The sequence below is a fragment of the Belonocnema kinseyi genome, chromosome 6 (genome assembly GCF_010883055.1).
Source record: "Belonocnema kinseyi isolate 2016_QV_RU_SX_M_011 chromosome 6, B_treatae_v1, whole genome shotgun sequence".
In the NCBI taxonomy this organism is placed as follows: domain Eukaryota; kingdom Metazoa; phylum Arthropoda; class Insecta; order Hymenoptera; family Cynipidae; genus Belonocnema; species Belonocnema kinseyi.
In genome coordinates this window covers 149,110,122-149,132,563 of record NC_046662.1, presented here as the reverse complement: position 1 = coordinate 149,132,563, position 22,442 = coordinate 149,110,122, and the positions used below count along the sequence as shown (strand labels likewise).

The window sequence follows — 22,442 nt, the reverse complement described above, 5'->3', positions numbered from 1 at the left end:
TTGTCCGCGACTGCCTATTTATTTTTGTAACCATATTCAGCAGAAACCCTTAGTACAGGGACCCTCTATCCGCAACCCGAGGACGCGTTCGGTGGCTTTGTCCTAGGCCCTTCGGTTTGATTCTAGAGGAATCAAAACCGAATATATAAATATAATAAATATATATATATATATATACACATGCAACCCTTTTGTAATGAATTTGTGAAACGTCATTCAGTAGCGTGATATAAATATTTTTCTCCTATTCTGTTTGAAGAATTTTATTCTTAAATTCAAAAATATTCTGAACAGAGGCAGTTTTTTTTTGTTAAAGGTGACATACCTCGCGAGCTCGTGGAGTATACCAACTATTTTTGAACAGATATTTATAAAATGCTAAACGCACTTGTATACATTGATAAAGACAGTTCTACACGCACTTTTTCCAATCAATATGTAAACATTTTAATTTCCGTTTCATAAAAAAAGTTTTCTGACTATCGCCAGAATTTAAATCATTCAAATATTTTTCTTCCAAAGGTGACATCAACTTTTACTTTTTCACTTCCACTCCCGATCGGGAGAGTTTTGGAATTTTCAGGTTTGGCCAACGTCCATCTGGAAATTCGACATCAAGGAAATATAGAAATTTCGTTGGGTTTTCTTTCAAGAGTACTTTAAGAGAAGGGATAATATTTCTTGTTTCGAAAATGACTGTTATAGGAATGTTCAACCTACAAAGGTAAAATTTACATTAAGTACAGAATAAGAGCTGCTCTTTTTTTTAAATCTTTAAGGCAATGCATAATTATTATGTTGTTGAATATGTTGACTGACTATTGGAGAAGGAACGACGTGATCTGTGGTGGCGAAGAGGGAGAAGACGGTGTCGGCGACATTAGATGACTGTACAAGATTTGAGGAGTTTTTACATTTTGTTTTCGTGAGGTAATTTTTTAGATGTAAATCTCTAAAAGAATGAGGTATGTATTATAGTCAATCTAATAAACAATGTCATAATGTCAAAATTAGGGAAGATAAATAAAATAGTTTTAAACCTAAGGTATTAGATATAATTTTTTCGAGAAGCAACCAACAGATTTGTAACCAGCAATAAATTCTAGCCCACATTTATAAAAAAAAAAAACATCTTAATAAATCAATAATGCTAAGATATTAAAACTGTTTGCAATTTCAAGAAGTGAATTCAATTCCGCCGCGATCTCCTGGCATGCCACAGCGGCTTCCCCACTCCGCCTCCACTGACTGCGTCGATCCTTTTCTGTGAACTTTTCCGTGAATCAGACACGATTATAAACAATAAATTTAAAATGAATATCTTCGAAAATTTGATAACAATTGGTAGAACTCTTTTTTTATATTTGGAGGAAAATTAAGATTTATAAAATGTAAATTGACGTACTTATTTTTTTGTTATAAGAAGAGGACTCATCATCTTTTTAAGCAATTTTTTTGCAATTTAATGATTAAAGATCGTTTTGCTGCTAAGTATACTGGATAGCTCAATCCTGTAGAGGAGAATAAACCACTTTTTCTTGACATCTTATCTGCCAAATCTCTAGAAATTCCGTTGAAAAATAGTTCATTTTTTAATAACAAATTTGTTTCTATGAAAACTAATTATTATTTCGAGCTGAAGTTTTGCATACTCGTTAAGGGTGAAGAGGAACGTTCTTTCTAAAGGCTTAAACTTGTTAATTAATTATTGCAATAATAATTGCATTTAAAAAAAAAGGCACTTTCGGACGGTTTTTATTTTTTTTCAAGGAAACAAATGAACAAATTTAATGTAGGACACGTCATTTTGTAGATGTTTGTAAGACCTACGGTTTTAAACTACACTTCTTTTGACATACATATAGGTTAGTCCCAATACACAAAAAATCTGTTTCTGATATCTTTGACGATTTTTTATACACACAATACTTCCGAAGCCTTGATCGCAAACATATAGACTTTTGTTCTACATGCTAGCACTACAAGGATCCAAAGTTAAATTTCAGGTAGCATTTCTTTTTCAAATTACATAGGGCGCTTGGACTAATAGGTCACTAGTATATTTATATCAACGGAAACTTTAATTATTTATCTTTCACTACCCATTTTCAACAAATTTAAATATAAATACATTCTTAGAAATTGTGGTATAAAGCTCGCGAGTGAGAATACGTAACAGTTTTCACTGTGTGTAATTCATAGGGTAGGCGATATTTTCAGATTTGTAAACCCGGCCGGTTCGTTTTCTTATTTGATGAGAAGCCCGATCAGGCCTATTGATTACGGCTCAAATCGTTTTCCCCCGTACTCCGCAGTATCCTTTTATAAAGAATGATTTATCAAATAAAATGTGCAAAAGGGTGAAATATAGTATAATATTAGTTTGTCATGAAATTCATTGCCATAGTCTTATTAAAAAATTGCAACGTATTAAAGTTACCATTACATTTTTTAAATACAATTTTGTTTGCGCCATAACTTTTTTTTCGAAGTTCATGCAATCTTCTGAAAAGTAAAAGTTTGAATTAGATTTAGGTAGATATAAATAAAACCCTAACTATATTCTGCAAAGCAATAATTATGGTTATGTAACGTGTACTTGATTGACACAACTTAGCCTAGTTAAAAGTTTATTATATACATTTAGTGAACAGTATAGTGGAATGGACATTTAGGTTTGAAAATTGATGTTGACTTTCTAATTTGCCGTACTTCGTGTCAGCATTCTCGAGGCAGTTCTCCGTAGTAAGCAGTTAGTGCTATTAACTTCCTATCAAGAAAGTTCTGTTCGACTTCCACTGCAGATCCAATCCCACCTAGCATTGCAAGCTGCAAAATAAAAACATGTAATACACTATTATATTTCTACTTTTAAGGTAAATGATAAACCTTTCAACCATTTAGTAGATTATTTATGGACAACAAAAATAAACATGGAATGAAATAGCATATTGTGTTAGAAGCATGGAAATTAATTATTTTTTTAGTTTTAAAATTAAAATAATCGAACGTAATTAAACTGGTTTGTGTAGAGTATTCTAGTGTAGGAAGGATAAAGAGCTGACGCCCGATATGAGAGTTTCGACAGCAAGTTACAAATTCAAAATCGAAATATGTTGTCATCTAGTTGGACATGGCGTCTACAACGATAACAAAATTTAACAAATGCATATCGGGCGTGTGGACTTAAACTCTCACTGAATAACCATTGAAAATAAGTTAGGACTTAATTGTACCTGAATGCCTTAGAAAACATGAGATTAAAACGGACAAACTATGAAAAAAACCAATTATCGTATCAAATCGTATTTAGTGTAAAAATGGAAAGTTAGGAAAGCTGTTAATGGTTACATTTTTAAAACTATTCACGATATGGAATATTTCTGCAATTACTTTTTAGAATGCATGGCCATAGACTTCTCATTGATGATATAACACAATCCCACCAAGTTTTAGAAAACTTGTACAAAAAATCTAATTTTATTTATATATGAGTTGTGCCGACAGTTTTTATATATTGAGGCAGTTCGGAGTGCTTTAATTACCATCGGAAGGTAAGTAAGAAAGATTGACACGGACTCTGGATTGGACAAGTATGCCAAGATTCATTAGAAGCGAGAAAGAATTACTGGCATTCTCAAGGATCCTGGGCTCGTGGATACAAATGCTATTCGACACCTTGACGCTGGAAAAAGGTATCCATACCTAGGCGTGCCTGCGATCCGCATTCGGGATAAAACTTCAGTGAAGGTTCTACAGTCTTCAATTTTGACCCGATTTGCGATTTTTTTAAATTACAGTGTACTAAATTTCTACGAGGACGCTGGTCATCGATTTTTCCATTTTTATTGTTTTATTTATTATATGTTTACTCAAAGTACGAGAAAACCTAAATTTTGCACAGAATAATTATTGACTCTTCAAGAACATTTTGCATATGTTAAAAATCACCTTAAATTAGTGCAGAAGTACTCCCAGAATACATATAATATGATTATTTTATGTTTCAATTATTATAAACAAATTAAATGAACAAATTGCCAAATATTGTAATTTTGGTTGAAAAGTTGTTGTTCTTAGCTAAAAATGCTTTAAATAATTGTGAGAGTGATTTTTGTGAAATTGATTTGCAATCACTATTTATATGTAAAATTAGCAAACATACAAAATATATACACAGATATATAAATTGTAATGTTTAATTGTTTGATTCTTGTGATACTGTATAATTTTTTAGGGCCGGAAATTACGATTCTGATACAAAAATTGCAAAATTAATGATGGCAGATCCAAAAATGGCGACAACATTAGAAAAAATTCGCGCATTTTCTTTTTGATTGCTGCAAAACTTGACGTATGAAAGTTTTTGCGTGAACTGACAGCAATTTTGCTATCGAATTTAAAAAATTCGCAATCCAACATGGTGGATCCAAGATGCCGACCATGTTTTTTTACCGAATTCGGTGTTTTCCTTTCGCTAGGCATGAAACTAGATGCTAAGGAGATCTTTCGGTCGCTGATTGTGATTTTCATATGACAAGGTAATTTTATTCGTAGCAAGTCATTTATAAATCATCATTATTCCGCGTTTATCAATTTCCGCAACATTTTGTAATTTTGACGTCAGAATCGAAATCAACGACCATGAAAACCCCTATACAGGAAGTTTTGTATCAATGATGAAAAAATGCGAATTAAGAGTGCATTATCCACCATCTTGGATGCTCCATTTTGAATTTTGACGTCAGAATCGTAAACAACGACCAGAAAAACTTGGACCCGCCATTTTGAATTTTGCAATCCTGACGTCATAGTCGTAATCAGCGACCCCGAAAACCTATAAGTGACCATTGATGACAAAAATTAGTTTTACAGCAAAATTTTCACCTGAAAGGTTTAAACCCTGTCTAATGCGGTGGCTCTATATTTGTTTCCTCAATTTATTTTTTTTATCTCTCCGACAAAACCGTTACATATACTTTAAAAAATCTTCACATCAGCGTCACACCCCTGTAATATTTAAGCTCCTTTCCTTTGCTTTTCTTCATTATTGATAGCAGCACTTCTTCCTTCCATAACTCTAGCCACTCCTCTCCTCTCCATACTCGATTACACGTTATCCATGCCCATTCTTCTAGTTGCTTCCCTCTATATTTCCATATTTCATTTGGAATCTCATCTATACCAGGTGCCTTTCCATTCTTAATTGTTTCTAAAACTTTGATCATTTCTTGCCTTGTAATGTCTTCTTCCTCATCTGCTTCTCTAACATATTTTCCTCCCTTCCTAACTTTTCTCTGCACTCCTCCTAGAAAATACAACAAATATATTACCCATTCTACCACTTCCTGAAACCTTTTATTCTCTTCCTCTTTCTTTTGATTTTACAACTCAGTATACTCTTTCTTTTTTCTCCTATATTCTTCGCCATTACTTTTTTCGTTTTTCCACTGTCTTAATTCCTGTCTGACCTCCTTTTTTTCTAATTAAAATTTTCATCCGATCCACTTCCATTCCCCCCTTTAATAACTTCATTTTAGTTTGTGCCTTCTAATCCTTTTTTTATTTCTCCTACCATTTTTTCCATCTCGTCCACGTTCCCCTCTCCCATTTTGATATTTATGAGGTTTTCTTTAAACTGTTCTTTTCCTTGCCTTGACCAATCCCCCTTTCCTACCGTTTCTACCTTTGCTCCCTTTTTATTCATATTGCTATTACTTTTTTCTCCCTCTAATATCACTATTAAAGGAAAGGAATTCGAATTAATATAATCACCCAACTCTAGTTTCTTGATCTTCTCTCTTACCTTATTATCCATTATCACATAATCAATCACAGTTCCATTTTCTCCTCCTGAGCGTGTATATTCTCCTTCCTCACCTCCCTCTATATTTCCACTTAAGATAAGCCATCCCAACTTTTACAAGCTTTTCACCAACTTCTTTCCCTCCCCATTCAGTACCTTTCTTTGGGGGGTTTTCTTCCTCTCTCTTCTCCCCATTCCCTCCCTCCTCTATCTCCCGTTCTCGCATTGAAATTCCCACCTATTATAAGCCTAATCTCTTCTTTATTTTCTGCAATCATTTCTTTCATCTCCTCTACGTTCTCCTGTATATCACTGTTCACATAAACCCCCACTACCTTCCACTTCTCTCATCCAATCTTTACCTTTTCTACTATTAATCCTTCTTCTTTCTTATCTTTCCCTTTTATACCTTCGTACCTTACTCCCATCACCATTCCTCCCATTTCTCTGTCCTTTTTATTTTTCCTTTCTGCATTTTGAACTTTCCATTTGTTACTTCTTGGTAACCTTCGCCTTACTCTTTCCCATCCCTTTTCATCTAGCTAGGTTTACATTATTATTACTACATCACATTGTGTCAAATTTCTCATGAACTCCCTATCCTTTCTCTCCAATCCTGCTATATTCCAGTAACATATCTTCGATTATTTCTTACATTCGTTTTTCGTCTTTTTGCTTCTTACTATTTCTTATTTTCCTATCTCCCGTTCCATCCTCACCTAGTTTCCCGACACCTCATTTCTTAATATTTATTCCCTTTATTCATCCCAATTCCACCATATTCTGTTTATCTGTATTCTCCCATACTGAACCCATGTTCTTTTTCCCTTTTTTTCTTTCCTCTTTCGCTATTTTCCTTCATTTATACTGCATCTTCCTTTCTACTTATGTCAAATCAGTCTCAATTCTCTCCGGGCTTCCAAATAACAACCTCTTCTTTGTCATCACTTCCCTCTTATGTTCCCATTCCTTTAGTTTCACCTGTACCATTCTCTTCCCTCTTCGCTCTTCCCTTTCTACACTTCGCACTTCCTCTATCTCATCAATCCTTTTTAGTAATTCTTCCACTCCTTCCTTCAGTTCCTTCCCTTTTAATATTATACCCTTTATCACTATGGTTCTTTTTCTTTCTTTCCTCACTTTCTTTTATATTCTTTGCTCTATTTTTCTCAGCCTTTCATGCTCCCTATTCCCACTATCCTCATCTCTAAACACCCGGTTTCGGTTTTCTATTTTTGTTATTCGAACTTACAGTTCCTTTACCTTTTTATTCGGCTTTTTCTGCTTTTCTAATCTTTGCTCGAGCGTCTGCATCTTTTTTTCAAGTTTTTCCCTGACCTCTTCCCATTTCCTAATTTCTCTCTTAAGCTCGACCATTTCCCGCCTAATTTCTTTCTTTATTTCCTCTCACCGTTTCTCCTGATTTTCCTCATATATCCACATTACTTCTAACATCATTTTTCGCACGTCACATAACTGTAAATTTTTATCTTCTATTTGCCCTCTACGTTCAACTTTTTCTTCGACTTCCCCCTGTTCTTTCTCCCCCGCTCCAAATTGTTCCTTTCCCGGTGGCGTTCTGTACATTTTAGGATTTTCCCCTTTTTTCCTCACGCTTCGGTTTACCTAAGACTTCCGCGTCTGAGTTCCCACTATTCATCAAATTAAATGTAACTTGCGTAACCTCTTTCGCAACTCTACTATCCCACCCTGCTACCTGATCTTCTTCCGTGCTTCTCTGTACCTAACCTGCACTGGCGCTGCTACTTATCTGCACCGATTCCCCTATCCTGCTTCACACGCCAAACATACTAACCTCCCAGGCAACCCACAAACTGACTTAAACACTATAAATATCGCTCACTTTTTCACTTTCATTATTCTCATCACACAATCTCTCACTGAAAAGCACTTCATTCATACACTGGCACCATTAACTCACCTCAAATCTCACTGTCATTTACCAAATTCAGCAACACACAACCACTGCTACCAAAAACTTTCATGTCGGAAACGAAAGTCTACTTATTGTTAATTTTACATTGAAATCGTGACTGCAAATTAATCTCACAAAAATGTAAAGCTGTTTTAGTGCAAGAAAAATTATTTTTAATATATTATTTTTAAGAATATCAGCATCAATTCAGATGACAAAAAAAAATCGCAATGGAAAAAAACCACAAATTCCAAATGTTTGCAGAAAATTGTTTATAACAATTCTAATTGTTAATAATGTATAGATATTCTGACTAAAAATTGCTCTCACAATAATTTAAATTATGTTTAGCTAAGAACAAAAATGTTTCAACCAAAATTAACATATTTGTCTATTTGTTAATTTAATTTGTTTATAATATGCGTTTAGTCTCACTGTGCGGCGGACTTCTACACATCCAATTTCTTTATAACCCAATTATCCTGGGTATAGCTCACATCTTGCTATATGAAAGAGAACATTTGCAAAAAATAGTTAGAAATCACGAGATGATTATCAGCTGTAAGATTGAGACGGAATTTTTCCGTGCTGAGTGAGGCTGCGTAGTGGTGGAAAAGAGACATCTGGAAATTGTGTACTTGGCACTAGATTTCCCCTCGCTGAAGACCTCTGCTTCACAAAGCCGTGGAGAAGACATAAGAAGTGAGAAAAGTGCATTAATCCATCTCGATGCCTCACTTCTAAAAGTCCTAGTTAAGAAAACAGACGCTAACAAGTTCCTCCAACAGCTCATCGACAAGAAAATGCACGGAAACTGATCATAAGGACTTACTCCAGGTACAGAGGTGCAACTGGACCGAGAGAATTCGGTTAAAACTATTATCCTCGTGATCGGTGATCTCGGAAGTGCAAAGCTATCACTGGATCGTAACCTCAAAGCCATACCCACGTGCCAAAAACTTGCCGATGCACTTGCGAGATGGATGCAAATGGATGTCACCCTTGGGTCGCTCCGTGCTCTCAAGAATCACAACGGTTTAGTCAGCCCGTATTTGTGATTTCGCCAAGCCCTGTAGTCAATCATCTCACGGTCGGGAGGCGTGGCCACAGGTGTGATTTACCGAGGTTTTACTGATGTCTGCTGTCACTTCCATGAATGGAAGCTGTTCCAAGTGGAAGTCTGCGGTGACTAAGAGAAATTAAATATTTATGACATTATTAGCATTATGGCTTTATTGTTATTGAGTTATTTATGGATATAATATGAAGGGTTCGCGATCTAAACCTTTAAACTGCCATTTTTTAAATTTATTTTTTGATACTTTCTGTAATATTTTTAGCATACAGTTAATATCCCGCAAACTAAACGGCGAAAATCCTTTTAGTTTTTAAAAAATCAATTTTCGAAATTCGCGTTTTGGTATCTATAACATAGGTCCGCGGTCTAAACCTGTTATCTGGTTATAGCGTCTTACGGTAAATCCGTGTTTTTTCTCATATCGGCTCAGTTTACTCATAGGCAATAAACAATTTTAGATTTTTGCAAGCACATCTATGTTAGCCATGCCAGCCTTAACATACTCACATATAAAAAATGCTTGCAGCTTGAAAAACAACGCAGAAAAATGTGAGTGCGGGAAAACAATAGAAAATCAGCGATAGAATAATGCAGATAACAGGGTCAGATCGCTGGACCCCTTGCAGATAAAATATGAATATTTTTCACTTGTCATATAATGTCAAATTTTGATTAAAATGTTACAAAACTAACGTGTATTATTTTTCTCTAGCAAAAAAAAAGCAAATAAAAAACATTTCAGTTTTAAACAATATTGAAAATTGCAAAAATAACTACGATTTTCCTTCGCCGTGTAAAATTTCTGAAATGCCCGTTATCAGGTTTAGACCGAGGATCCTTCACATGCAAATGTTGCAACTTTTTGAATTTATTCAAACGCCGGATTTGGGATCGCTTTGGATGGCCAGGAAGATTTCAATAAGAAATACTCGTGCGTGTATGAATAATAATTTACTTTCAGCCTTACTAATTAGCAATTTTGTTCAATATAACATATTTAGGTTTTAAGGATATTGTGTTGGTATAAAGTCTGACTAATCAGTTTGGAAATATTAATGTCATTTTGTGCAAATTGGTAGATTTAACCAAGGGAAGGTCATTTGGCCGGCCAAGAATGCATCCATCTTTATTAGAAGTACTCGCATTTGCCGGGAAATTTTGCCGGAAAAGAGGGAAACTGCAGAAACCCATCTCCCGTGTTCAGCCAGCTTTTCGACAGTCGAGGTTAAAGGCAGACAAACCTCCCCCTCGACATTAGTTAAAACGCAGCGAATTGTCTCGACAGCTGAAATCTTCCCGATTCGAGATACACCTAGCTGCCAATGCCGTCAGTATACGAGTAGACTAATAACTATCCTAGAAACTCTCACTCCTATAGTTTTTTGTGTAATATTCGAATTCTAAAATTAAGTTGAATAGGGTGAAGAGAGGCATTGCTGGCACCAGAAATTATGAATTTAAAAACTACTATTAAATGTTACTCTCTATTAATAACTCACCTGCACAGAGTCCACATTCCTGGGTAGAAAGTATGCGATGTGATTCGTAATACGCTTTGCAACATTAAACAATTCTGTCCCTCCTTTAGGTAACATAAGGCTATTGAGATCCAAGGTATCATTTCTAGCGTAGTTGGGTCCTCCCCACGGTGGACTCAAAAATACAACGTCTGCGAATAGCTTAGGTGCCAGTTTGAAGAAATCTCCGACGACAAATTCTATTCTGTCCTCTACTCCATACACTCTAGCGTTATGTCGAGCCATCTCGATTTTCAACGGGTCAATATCTATAGCCAGAACTGTAATAAATTAAATTAAATAACCATATGAACTCAAAGCCTTATTTTGTTTATAAATCGCTTTATTCATGGGTAACTTGTAAGGAGGTAAAAAAATATTTTTCGCATAAATTGCCCATTAGCAGAGCATTTTGAACCATAAATAATTATTTATTATTATAAATTATTATTATTATTTAATAATTATAATTATTAAAGAAAAGAAATTCAGGTTTCATGGTTGTAGCCTTGTCTACAATTTCTCTTTTACTCATTTGTTTAAATAGGAACTTTTCACTTAACCTTCACCAACACAGTGTGAAATAACAAGAATATCCATCTATTTACATGCCATATTGGTTTTTCTTGGAGTTTGACATTCAACGTAAAAAAGTTACTACCAGTTATAAAATCACTTAAAAATGCAGATTTTTGAAAAGTAGCCTGACACTAATGAAACAGAATTGATTCTTTGACTTCTGGCTAAAAAATGAGATTGTTTTTTAAATGTCATAACTCCAAAAGAAAACTGGAAATATTCGAAATCTGAAAATAATGGGGCTAAAAAGTACACGTGCGGAGAGTGATTTGAGTACATTTTTATTATGTGCAGAATAACACACGTTTATTATACCTTGCTCGAACGAGCAATATATCTGCAAGTCTAAAGTACACTTGTAAAAACAAGAATAAAGGCAACTGACGGAACGGGAAGGGTATCAGGGCCTAAAGTCACCCACGACCAAGGAACGATAATGTTCTCGTCGAATCTTAAACATTGGAACTAGTTCCATACTTGGCGATGCTAAAATAATAAATGAAACTCTCTACTGACAAAGGCCCCCAACTTCCGTTATTTAGCAATCAGTTGAAAGAATTTTTTTACTCAAAAACTTATACACCTGAAACAATTTTTATTCCAAAAATTGTATGCGCTTTAATCCCTGTTAATTTAACACTTTTGTATCAAAGAGTTAAATAACTTCAACAATTGATTGCACTATTATAAAGACTGTAAAAAGGACTTTCTATAGCAAAAAAAGATAACACAATATTAATAATCAACATAGTTGAGTACAAAATTCGCATATTAGATTTACACTGTTTAATACTCTATAGTCAACAATAAAAATATAAATTCTTAACATTAAGAATGAACAAGAATTAGTATAGTCAAAACAAAAGATTATTATTTTCTATATAAAAATATAGAATAATTAAAACTGATAGTGACATAATGAAGTAGGTGAAGTCCATGCCAAGTGATAACAAGAATTTTCTTCAACATTTTTTTAAAAATTCAATAAACTAAAATCGCATTTTTGAAAATGCACGTCTTCCAATTAAACATTTTTTCCATAAGAAGCCATACGTGTGCTCCACAAGTCCGAAAAGTTTTATCTTGGGTCCGCCGGTGGTTAATGAGAAAGTAAATAAAACGTAAAGGCCTACACGACGAAGCGGTACGACTTGGCGTAACGCAGCTGCATGAATCTTCATAAACATCAAAGCTTTTAATTTAATACACATTGATTTAAAAAAAGTTATTAAAAAAGGTGAACACCTTTTTTTAACAACAATTTTTAGTGTCTAAATATAATTTCAAACAACTGAATTACTAAGAGCGACATATAAACAAAAACCTTAGTATAGAATAGAAGAACGCACTATTTAGTTCGACGAACCTTGCACGTTTTACTTATTTTACGAAAAAAAGCTTTGTCATCACTTCGGTCTTCAAAATGGGAATGATATGAGTGTATTTGTTGTGTACCCTGAATTGCAATACAATTTTTTGCTTAAAAGTGCTTCTTCTGCTTTGTATACGTCCTTATTCCAGAATTCGACAGAAGGTCTTTGAAATCTCATTTAGCCCAGTTGTACTTTTCTCTGGCAGTTCTGATCTGATTCTTGTACGGACGCTGAAGGTTTGTTCACCAGGACCTTTGCCTTGTGCAGTTGCATGGAAATTCCATTCCGCTTTAAATCCGAAATCTTGCTCATGGAGTGTTAAGTGCACATAGTTCTTACGGTTTTTGTACTGTGTCGCTAAACCATCTGATTTGTATGTAACAAAGTTCACAGTAATTCCTACCTTTTCTCGCAAAAAATATATTATCTTTCTTTGATAGAGATGCACAGATATCGTATTGTATTCTTTTATATCTGACATTATAGCGTAACTTGCGCGTTTTAATTCACCTTTAGGTGTTCAGTAGTATGTCACAAAAGGATGAACGATCACTCGTCTTTTCTCTTAAGCTGTTAATAAATTCATCTACTGGGTCCATAACAGTTTCTAAATCTGATCGATCCACGATTACCCAGTGTTTAATTTTGATATCTTGAACAAAATTTTCGACGCAGGCTCTCTCTAAAAGAATTTTAAGGTTTTTATCGCTATTTGTGCAGGATTACACACCAAATGAGCTATCAAATGCTTCACAGTTGGAAATTATAGAGAATTAGCTCTAGCCAATTGTTTTATATTCCCACCAATAAACATAAGTTTAGCGCTCTGGTGAGGAATGCAGAAGCAAAATTGTGACACTTTTCTATTGTTCAGGGCTGGACTCGGTCTCAAAGCTGGACGCCCCTCAACCGGCAGCTTCAGCATTATGTTACAGAGGACATTTAAACGGAATATAGTGTATGAATAACAATAATTGAAAAGTTGATGATAACCATTGTTGTAAATAATTCTTTTTTACAACAATGGTTATTATTTTTTTTTAAATGTAAATCAATGTTTTAAACGAAAATTGAACAAAATTAAATTCTGTTCGTGCATGAACTCTGTTCCGCACCACCGTGGAGGTCGAGTTGATGGCGCGTTTTTCGTGTATGTGGTGATCTCCAGTAGGTTTAGTCCACTTATTAATAAAACATGCATTTTGTTGGTTTTTTAATAAAGAAAATAAAAACTATTTCTCACTAAACATGCAAAATTCGCCTGACACGCAGCTAATGTGGATAAAAATATAACAGCGTCCGAGTAAAGTTTATAAAAAGTTCTTCGAGTGAATCATACATAGACCTCCACACATATTCAAATGCCAAATTGAGGTCTTAATGAGACATTTCTAGCCCCATTTATTATCACTAATGGTTATTGTTGCGGAAAATTCGTTAATCCTAGACAGATTCGACAACAAATTTATTTAAATTTTTGGTTTCAAAATTGAATTTTACTTTTAAAAGAAAAGCAATTTTCAAGCAAATTAATTATTTGTCAAAAAAGAAATTTTTTACCAAAAAAATCAAATTATAAAAAAATTACAAACTATAAAAATGTATGAAAATGGTTAAAAACTTCTGTAAATCGTAAAAAAAGAAACCCGCATGTTGCGTTAACAATTAAACTCCATACATATTTAATTTATTATAAATAGTATATAAAGTTCTTTAAGTAACGTACGTTACTGTGCATTGCAGTTGATTAAATATTTTAACACAGCAACGCGCCTTCGACTCGACCTCCATGGTAGGACGCAACACAGTTTATAAACTATCCCATTTAAATGTACTCCTGTAACATTATGCATAAGGTACCGGTTGAGAGCCATAGCGCTTCGAGATCCAGGCCAGCGCTGAACAATAGAAAAAGGTCGCCGAGGGATCAAGCAGGGTGCTGTACCCTCAGATCGTCTTAAGCCCTGCAAATTGTGAAAATCCAATTGTTTCCGCAGGAAAATCGATATTAAAAATTCAATACAACTCTCTCAAATCACATAAAACGAAACATTTTTGAACATTTATTTTCTCTCCGTTTACTTTCACGGATACAAAAACTCTTTTCCCTGGCATTATACGACTTTTATCATCATGGTGATAAAATATTTTACGCACACCACCCTCTGTTCTGACGTTTTTCCCGCTTTTGTGTTTGAAGAAGATGGAAACCTTTTTGAATTGATTAATTCGTTAGCTGCACAAGATATGCGACAAGAAGAATGCAAAACAGATTGAATCTTTCTAATTGACCAACTGTTCGGCAAAATGGTTAAAATTGTAATTTGTCTTTTTTTGCTTCATTCATCTTTTTCAATATTTTCCTTCAAATAAACAACAATTTCTTCATTTTCAGGAACAGTATTTTTATCAAAAAGCTTGCAGCGTGTCGTTTAACATGCTTTTCTGAAGGCGTCTTGCTTTTATTTTTAGCTCAAGAAAATTGATCTCTTCTTTTCTAAGAATTCGTAAACAAGCATTTAGAGAGGAAGCGGTTTTTTCTTTGTCTAGTTTAATAAATGTAGTGTCACTTTCAGTTAAAATACTAGTGTCTGACATTTCTTTTAATATTACTGTGGCCAGATCTGCCAAAAGGATTATAACATCTTTTACTAACAGGCATTTTGGTAACGATGTATCCAGATACCAATGGACTAAAAAAAGTATTAAAACTCGTTCCAATGAAGAAAAACAAAATAATTGTGCACAAGCAGTATCACTAATGATGTTTACGCTAAGGATGGTACATGTAAAATGTGAAAGTAGAGTTCTTTTATTTTTCCAATGCAGCACACTTGTTGCGAGTATAGAAACAAAAGCGAATCACAGGACTTGTGGAACACATGTATGGCTTCTTATGAAAAAAAATCTCTGCAATTTTTTTCGAATTTTTAAAAATCACTTGACGGAATTTTTCTTTAGGAATATTTACCTATATACGCCGAGTTACAACCACATCCTAATGTATAAACAAGACTTAGTTTATTGCAACGACAATTTTGTTCTTTACAAATAATCTATTTAACGACAAACATTACAAAAATTATTACGAAAATATGTGAAGCGATGAACTTTTAATTGTCACATCATTGTGAAGGCTTTCTTAATTCATATTTAAAGAAAAATACCTTCCTACCTACCCAAAGAAAAATAATAACAGCCTAAAAAATTATGAAAGGCGTTGTTAAAGAATATTTTTTCTGACATCTTTTCAGCACCGGCGGACAAAAGGTGGAAGCGAGACTCTCAGCAGGATCCCGATTACCACTGTTCGCTCTGGGGTTGCTATTCAGCCCTTTAGCTAGATGTGCAGAAGGAAAAGTAGAAAAGAGAAGTTAGAGCTATCAAAGTCATAGAACATTTTTCTTATAGTGTTAATTGCAAGAAATATATATGTTGACTAGGCAATTGAAAATTAATTTCAATCAAATTTATTTAATTTCTATCTTAAAAAATTTAAAAAACGAATAATATTATTTCATTGCAGCAAGCGATTATTTACGTAAGGAAATATATACTTTTTTAGTGCTTTCAAAAAAAAATGGTTTAAGAGATAACATTGTGTAATACAAACGTTTTGCAATCAAAAGAATTGCTTTAAGGAACAAAACTCGACTGAAATTATTTTATTTTTTCAATAAATTCTTGGCATAATATAATTTCTTAAAATTGTTCAACCAATAAAAATTGCATTCAACAAAATTATTGGTTGACAACAAAACATTCAATTCATTACAAATATTGAACTATAAATAAATATATTAGTAGAATCATTAAAATATATGTTTTTACGCTTTTCAAATTAATTTTACCACTTTTTTGTTAAACAAATGCACTGAGTTTTGGCCACTGTTGTAGAAGATGTGTCGAAATTTAATTAAAGAATAGAGGTGATGATAATGTGCACGAAAAACTAACGTATTTTCCGTTTTTCACCAATTTTCGATTCTTAACTTCTACTATCACCATACTGTAGAAAAGTGAAAGTTAAAAATTGATACTTTGCTAAATAAAAGTCTGAAACTTTGAAACGGGTTGTTTTATGCCCTTAGAAAATACACTATAATTTACATTAACGCGGGAAATGATTGGAATGGCAACGTCACAAAATAACGCCACAGAAATCAGAAGATTCGAGAAGATATGAAAATGCGAATATATGCAAATTATACCGATCGATAAATAAGCACGCTATCGAATGACGAAGAGAGATCCATTGGGATCAACGGATCGGAAAGTGCTGAAAACGCAGTTGAATCATCGAAAATGCATTCTTTACTTGGTGAGCTAGAAGCCTGAACGTCCTTCGAGCCGAGAATCACTCGAACTACTGAGAATCTTGCGGGGCCTATTTTAGATGAGGTAGATTCTGGTTTTTGTTAAAGTTTGTGTAGTGTATCAAAAGAAGTAAAAGTTAATAAACGAATGAAAATAAAATAAATTATGAAAATTAAGATTAAAATGCATTTTTGCATGAGTGAACAAATTACTCAAAGACTCAATTTGGACGGGAGATCCTTCATGAACTCATGTGATTCTTCTGGAATGTGACGAAAAAGATTCTTTTTAACCCATTAACCATTTGGGAGCTCAGAAACCTATTCTATATATTTTAGACAGAACTGGGCGTGATCAATGAAACCAATCCCAGATGATCTAACATTCTCCGAGATGAACTAATTTCTAAACGGTGAAATTACATCATCCCCGAAGAAAAATTACTGGGCTGAGTAAATCGAACATAAAATGCCTATGGAGCTTAAAAAACTTCCAAAATGACATCTTAAATTTGATTCACACTGAACCGACCAAATGAGTCAGTACTAAAGTGTAAACAAAAAAGCAAATTAATCACAAGTCTGTAAAAAGAAATCCAATTTCCTATATATATCAAAAAATAAATAAATAAAAGCCAGAACAAAAGCAAAACAAAGAAATATAGCGGTTAAGTCTTAGGAATGCCAGAATAAATTGAGAGAAACGTCGGTTAAAAGAGCATGGAATTAGAAATGAATAGTGATACCGACGTGCATAAGCTCAGGTCGAATCGAGAAAGTTTTTGTCAATTCTGAGTCTTCTCCAGAGGATCCCACAATTTTCGAATTAAAATAAAGAAGGTTTAAAAATTGCTAAGCCAACGTAGAGTCCGGAATATTGGACACAACCATAGATATCAGGACAAGGGACAATTTAATTCCAGAAGAGCCTAGAAGTTCCCTTTTTATAATTCATAATCGTTTAATTTTTAGTTTCAGGTTCGTAACTCTGAAAGGTATCGTACCAATGTGTATACTTGGTAGCGATCTCCTTGACAGAGTATAGTAAAAAAATTTACCCCTTGTGAGACCCTGGATTTGTTAAAACGACACATGAATTGCGTAAACCTTCTCCTCGCGCGGTCTAATTGATGAATGAACTTAAACTTCGATAACAATTGGCACGCGCAGACGTCAATCACTCTTAGACGGCACAGGTGCGGCATTATTCACTTGACCGCAAAAAGTCATAACTTAGCAGCGGATAATTTATATTAAGATAGTGTTGTGAAGCAATTAATGCTCGTTAAATTGGAAAAGAAAATCGATATGACAAGTAAGACTCTATGTCATAATATTTTATCAGATTAATTCACGACAATCTTCCGAATAAAGCTATCGAAATAATTAATTATAATTTATGATCAATTGGATTATTACAATTTATTATTAATAATTGCAGTGCAAAGATACATTTTTAGGATAAAATAGGTTGAATAAACAAAAATTTTAATTTAGCAGAAAGTAAATTAAAATTTGAATAAATTAATCAAAATAAAAATGTGTTTAATAATACGATTCAATTTGAAGAATTATCGATTGTGTCAAATAGAGAAGACTCATAAAAAATACATGAGAATGAAGAACATTGATATGGTCATGCTGGATCGAACACACATCCATTAATTAGTGCGAGTGATTCATTATTAAATAGGAAAGATTTAAATCTGTTGAAATCCGAAAAAATTATGATAATTTAGAATTCGACCAAATTATAGCGAGCATTCGAAACTTATAAACTGAAATTACCCAAACTGACGTGATCAAATCCAAAGAGACATGTGAAGCTCAAGGTAAATACCTCGAAAACAATATCGTTAATATTAAAAAAAAGTTAGAGGTTTTAAAGAAAACGACAGACGTAATACATATAAATCATGCTGAATTTGTTTAGCTTCGAATATGAAAAGTCGAAAAAAACTACAAGATTTAGAAGATTTGCATTACTTAAATTTTCAGCAAACACTCGTGAAAGACCGATGATGTTTTTGCGAGATTTTGAGAAGTATCTCAGGGACGTGGATGTAAGACGGCTCGATTTTCCTTTTTTAATAAGATAATGTTTAGATAATGTTTATATCTGAAATTCTAAATAGCTTATCTAGCTGCGAATAGTTCGTACATTTTTTGGAGTCATTGGACCAAGCAGGGTCTTCAAATTATCATGAGCATTATTCACCTCAAGAAAATTCGGCTTATGATTAAAATAATTATAAAAGAAATCAGGACCATCGTGGAAATAATCAAAACAACTATCATTATCGTGGGAATCATATAAAGCAAAATCGTGGAAATTTTTATGGGAATCGGAATCCTAATTTCAGGGATGATCGGAGGAAGGAAAATTCCGATTATGGACTAAGTCAGGATAGTTTTAATCAAAATAATCGGTTCTCTCAATAACATGGTTTCAAATATAACCGCCGGGAATATGATGATAGAGATTATCAAGGCAATCGCAATCTAGGTTTTTAAAATCGAGGAAATCCGGCGATGAATCACGAAATTGGGAACCAAAAAAAAAAAAAAAAAAATACCTGGTCCAACAGCGCCAACAGTCTAAATAATATCGGTAAAAGAAATGGTCATCTAAAATACTCGTATGGTGCTGTAGAAAATGGCGTTTATAGAAGAGAAAGCCATAGTTCCAATAATGTAAATCCGTCAAGTGGATATTGGGAACAGAGTAATAGCAACGATAATATGGGTAGACAAAATCAATTAAGGGAAAATCCGGGACAGAATGCAAGTAGAAAAACTCGTAGTTTAGAATTAGATTCAGAAGAGGTAAAATTCAGATGTAGAATGTCGTACAATAGTGGCAAAATCTGGGGGCAAATTATGTGAAAAAAACATCTGTGTACTGTGTTTTGGCAATACTAAAGTTGAATAAATAGTGTACAATTCGAATGGATTTACTAAAAAGATTAAAGACCAAGATTGATTTTGAAGAAAATATGATTGAGTTACCAGATAAAGGAGTTGTAATAAGAATAAAATTGTTGGATGAAAATCCAAAAAATATAAGGCTGATATATGAATCAGAAAATACACAAAGAGAAACATACTTAAATTGCTTGGAACAATATCTAATGGTGGAAGAAGTACACTCAAACGTAACTGAAGAAATAAATTACTTAGATGCGTATGCTAAAACTCAGGACAAATTCACATTAACTAAGAAATTAAGGACCTTTTTTAATGAGTACATATTCAGTTCCTATGTGCCTCAGAGACAAAGTATACAAAGAAATTAGTATTTTTCTCGATTCAGGGATAATTCACAGATCTAATAGCGCATATATAAATTCTTTGGTTATTACAAACAAAAAAGATGGATCGATTAGAATTTGCTTAGACGCGAGAAAGGTAAATAAACTTATGACCAATGATTATGAGTCTGCTGGACATGAAGGAAAATACTGAGTTCTGCGACCGTCCTTTTGATTTGAAAATTACATGCGATGCACTTCACAAAGCGTCTGTTAACACTTGGAACACTTACAGCTAATGTTGCCGTTCAAGACGAGGAATGGGAAGAAAAAGGTCGAGGAACGCAAGGAAGGATAGCTCGAGGAAAGGATTGAAAGTCCAGAGATCGGATTTTTCGAAAAATCTCCACGATGCGTGCCATCTTGTTCAGACAGATCATTTTGTACCGAAGTCTCCAGTTGGGCCGCAAACCTTATTATTTTTTCAACTGTCACAAATGTGATATACGACGATATTTGAAGAGTAGTGAGAGTATTGTTTAAAGCTCATATCATCAATTCTGTTGAATGAATATAATAATTTAGGAAAATCTTGCATGTTATTTAAGAATTAAAAAAAAAATTTTCCACAATATTATTGTGGGATTAGAAAGATGTACCTTGTGCTCTCCGGAACATCAAACAATATATTCATTAATTATTTTTGGTGATTTATAACCTATGTGTCACATTAAAAAAATAATGTGGTTGTGTGCGGCTTAGCTGGACACAACGGCAACATAACGTTTTTTTGGTGTGAAACTAATGTAGCGCCTGAGTGACAGAATTTTGAACTACCTACCCGAAACTTTTTCACGACGAAATACATTACAGTAGGAGGGGGGGGGGGGTATTGTAGCACTCCCGAAGTTCGTAGCTCAGTCGATTCGTCCACTCAAAAATATTGAGATTTTGCCGTTCCATTGTATTGTATCTTGTCTTGATACGCTCGCCCAACTTTAATTGAACCTGTAGTAAAGGTTTCTCCTGAATATGGTTACAAGAATCAAAAAGAAGTTACCGAAAATCGTCTACGGTGTTCTCCGCAGATATAATATGCAAGCAGAATTGCAACAACTATGTCGAAAGCTGATTTGCAACAACCGTGTAAAAAGCTGAATTGCAACCATGCGCGTTGTCTTAAGCGGTGACTGAGGGATACCGGGCGACCTCCTAGAGTATGCAGCTTTATCCTTGCATGCAGGGCTCTACAAAGGTGGATGAACAATAAGTCGGCAAAAAAAGCTGAACACCCTAGAGTTCAGGGTCGACCATCAAGGTCACACCTGACCTGTGATCTGAGTACATTTTTTCTGTAAAATTTCCCGGTCTTCCGATTGCCAACGTCCAATAAGGGAGTTTCTATTTTTTAAAGTTGAGCTTGAAATAACTTTGAAGGTCATCGACAAGATCAAGACTAAGCTCACCATTGAATTCTTCTGTTGAAGTTACTCCGAGAAAGACCTTAATGTTTTTAGAAAATATTTTACTTGGGGAAATATTAAGCTGTCCCGCGACTTTTTGGACACCCTTAGAAATCTGTTGTTAAAAAAAGGCCATATAAGTAACTTCCCTAGGTAACTCTAGGTAACTTTCAAAGGGGAATCCAACGGTGACCTTTATTTGTCTTTCACATTGAACTTACCATTTCCCGCTCTTTTCGATTCTGGCAACAAATATAGGTGTATCCATTTAAAAAAAAACAAAGCTAGCCTCAAAATGACCTTGAAAACATGTGATTTATAGCGGTTCTACTGGGATCGGGTGTCATTTTTAGATGACGATTGCTCCCAGTGGGTGCCTGCAGTGGTCGCTGAACCCTTTTTTTTAATCACACAAACACATAAATCTCGACCTGGCATCTAAGTGCCTGGTGTAATTAGACATTCATATGTATACTCAGATATTCTTCTGAATGCCTACAGCGTTTTAGGCAATTAGAAGGAAACAACTATTTTTTCTTTTGATGTTCACCTGATTAATGAAATATACTTTTACAGTCTAATAAAAATAATGATTGTATGTCATGAATTAAAAATATTTTGTTATTTAGGTTTATTTTTTACAAGTTTCGAAGGTGAAAATTTTATTTTTCAGTTTTTGTCAATTATAATTATATCAATAATATTAATATTTAATATTAGATATAGTGGATTTTCAAGGCTTTCAGGAGTGAGTACTCGAGATAGATTAGATTTGATGCATTTTGCTCACCCCTAATACTGAAGTCAAGTCCGACTGTTTCAGCAGCCTCCTCCGCTGCTTTGTATAGAAATACTCCTTTGCCCACTCCTTCGTGATTCCTGACCATTTTAAGAAGAGGGTCTCTTCCATTTGCATCTCTGTGTGCTGTACCCAGAATAATCCTGTTTCAAGACATTCAAGACTCAATATTCCGCGACCCCCTTGACGGCGTGAGATGTACAGTGGCGGAACGAAAGACTGAAGATGCATGCTTTTGTTAATGTGCATAACCTTTCTTGTCCCGATATCAAGAGATCTGAGCTCGTTCTTCGTCCATGGAACTACTCCAAATGAATAGAGTAG

The 22,442-nt window shown here is 34.1% G+C and overlaps 1 protein-coding gene across 5 annotated transcripts in view; it reads right to left on the bottom strand.

The window, feature by feature from the left end:
- Positions 1 to 2,378: 2,378 nt before the first annotated feature.
- LOC117174089 (trimethylguanosine synthase) overlaps positions 2,379 to 22,442 on the bottom strand; it is a 180,836-nt gene continuing 160,772 nt past the window's right edge. For 4 of the 5 annotated variants that reach the window (XM_033362788.1, XM_033362787.1, XM_033362789.1 and 1 more), the window contains 2 exons: positions 10,320 to 10,618; positions 2,379 to 2,829 (listed from right to left, as the gene is read on the bottom strand). In XM_033362788.1, the coding sequence (XP_033218679.1) occupies positions 2,719 to 2,829; positions 10,320 to 10,618 (410 nt within the window). In that variant the 3' untranslated portion in view covers positions 2,379 to 2,718. Of the gene's footprint in view, positions 2,830 to 8,574; positions 8,932 to 10,319; positions 10,619 to 22,442 lie in introns of all 5 variants that reach the window. The other variant, XR_004467258.1, reaches the window with a different exon arrangement.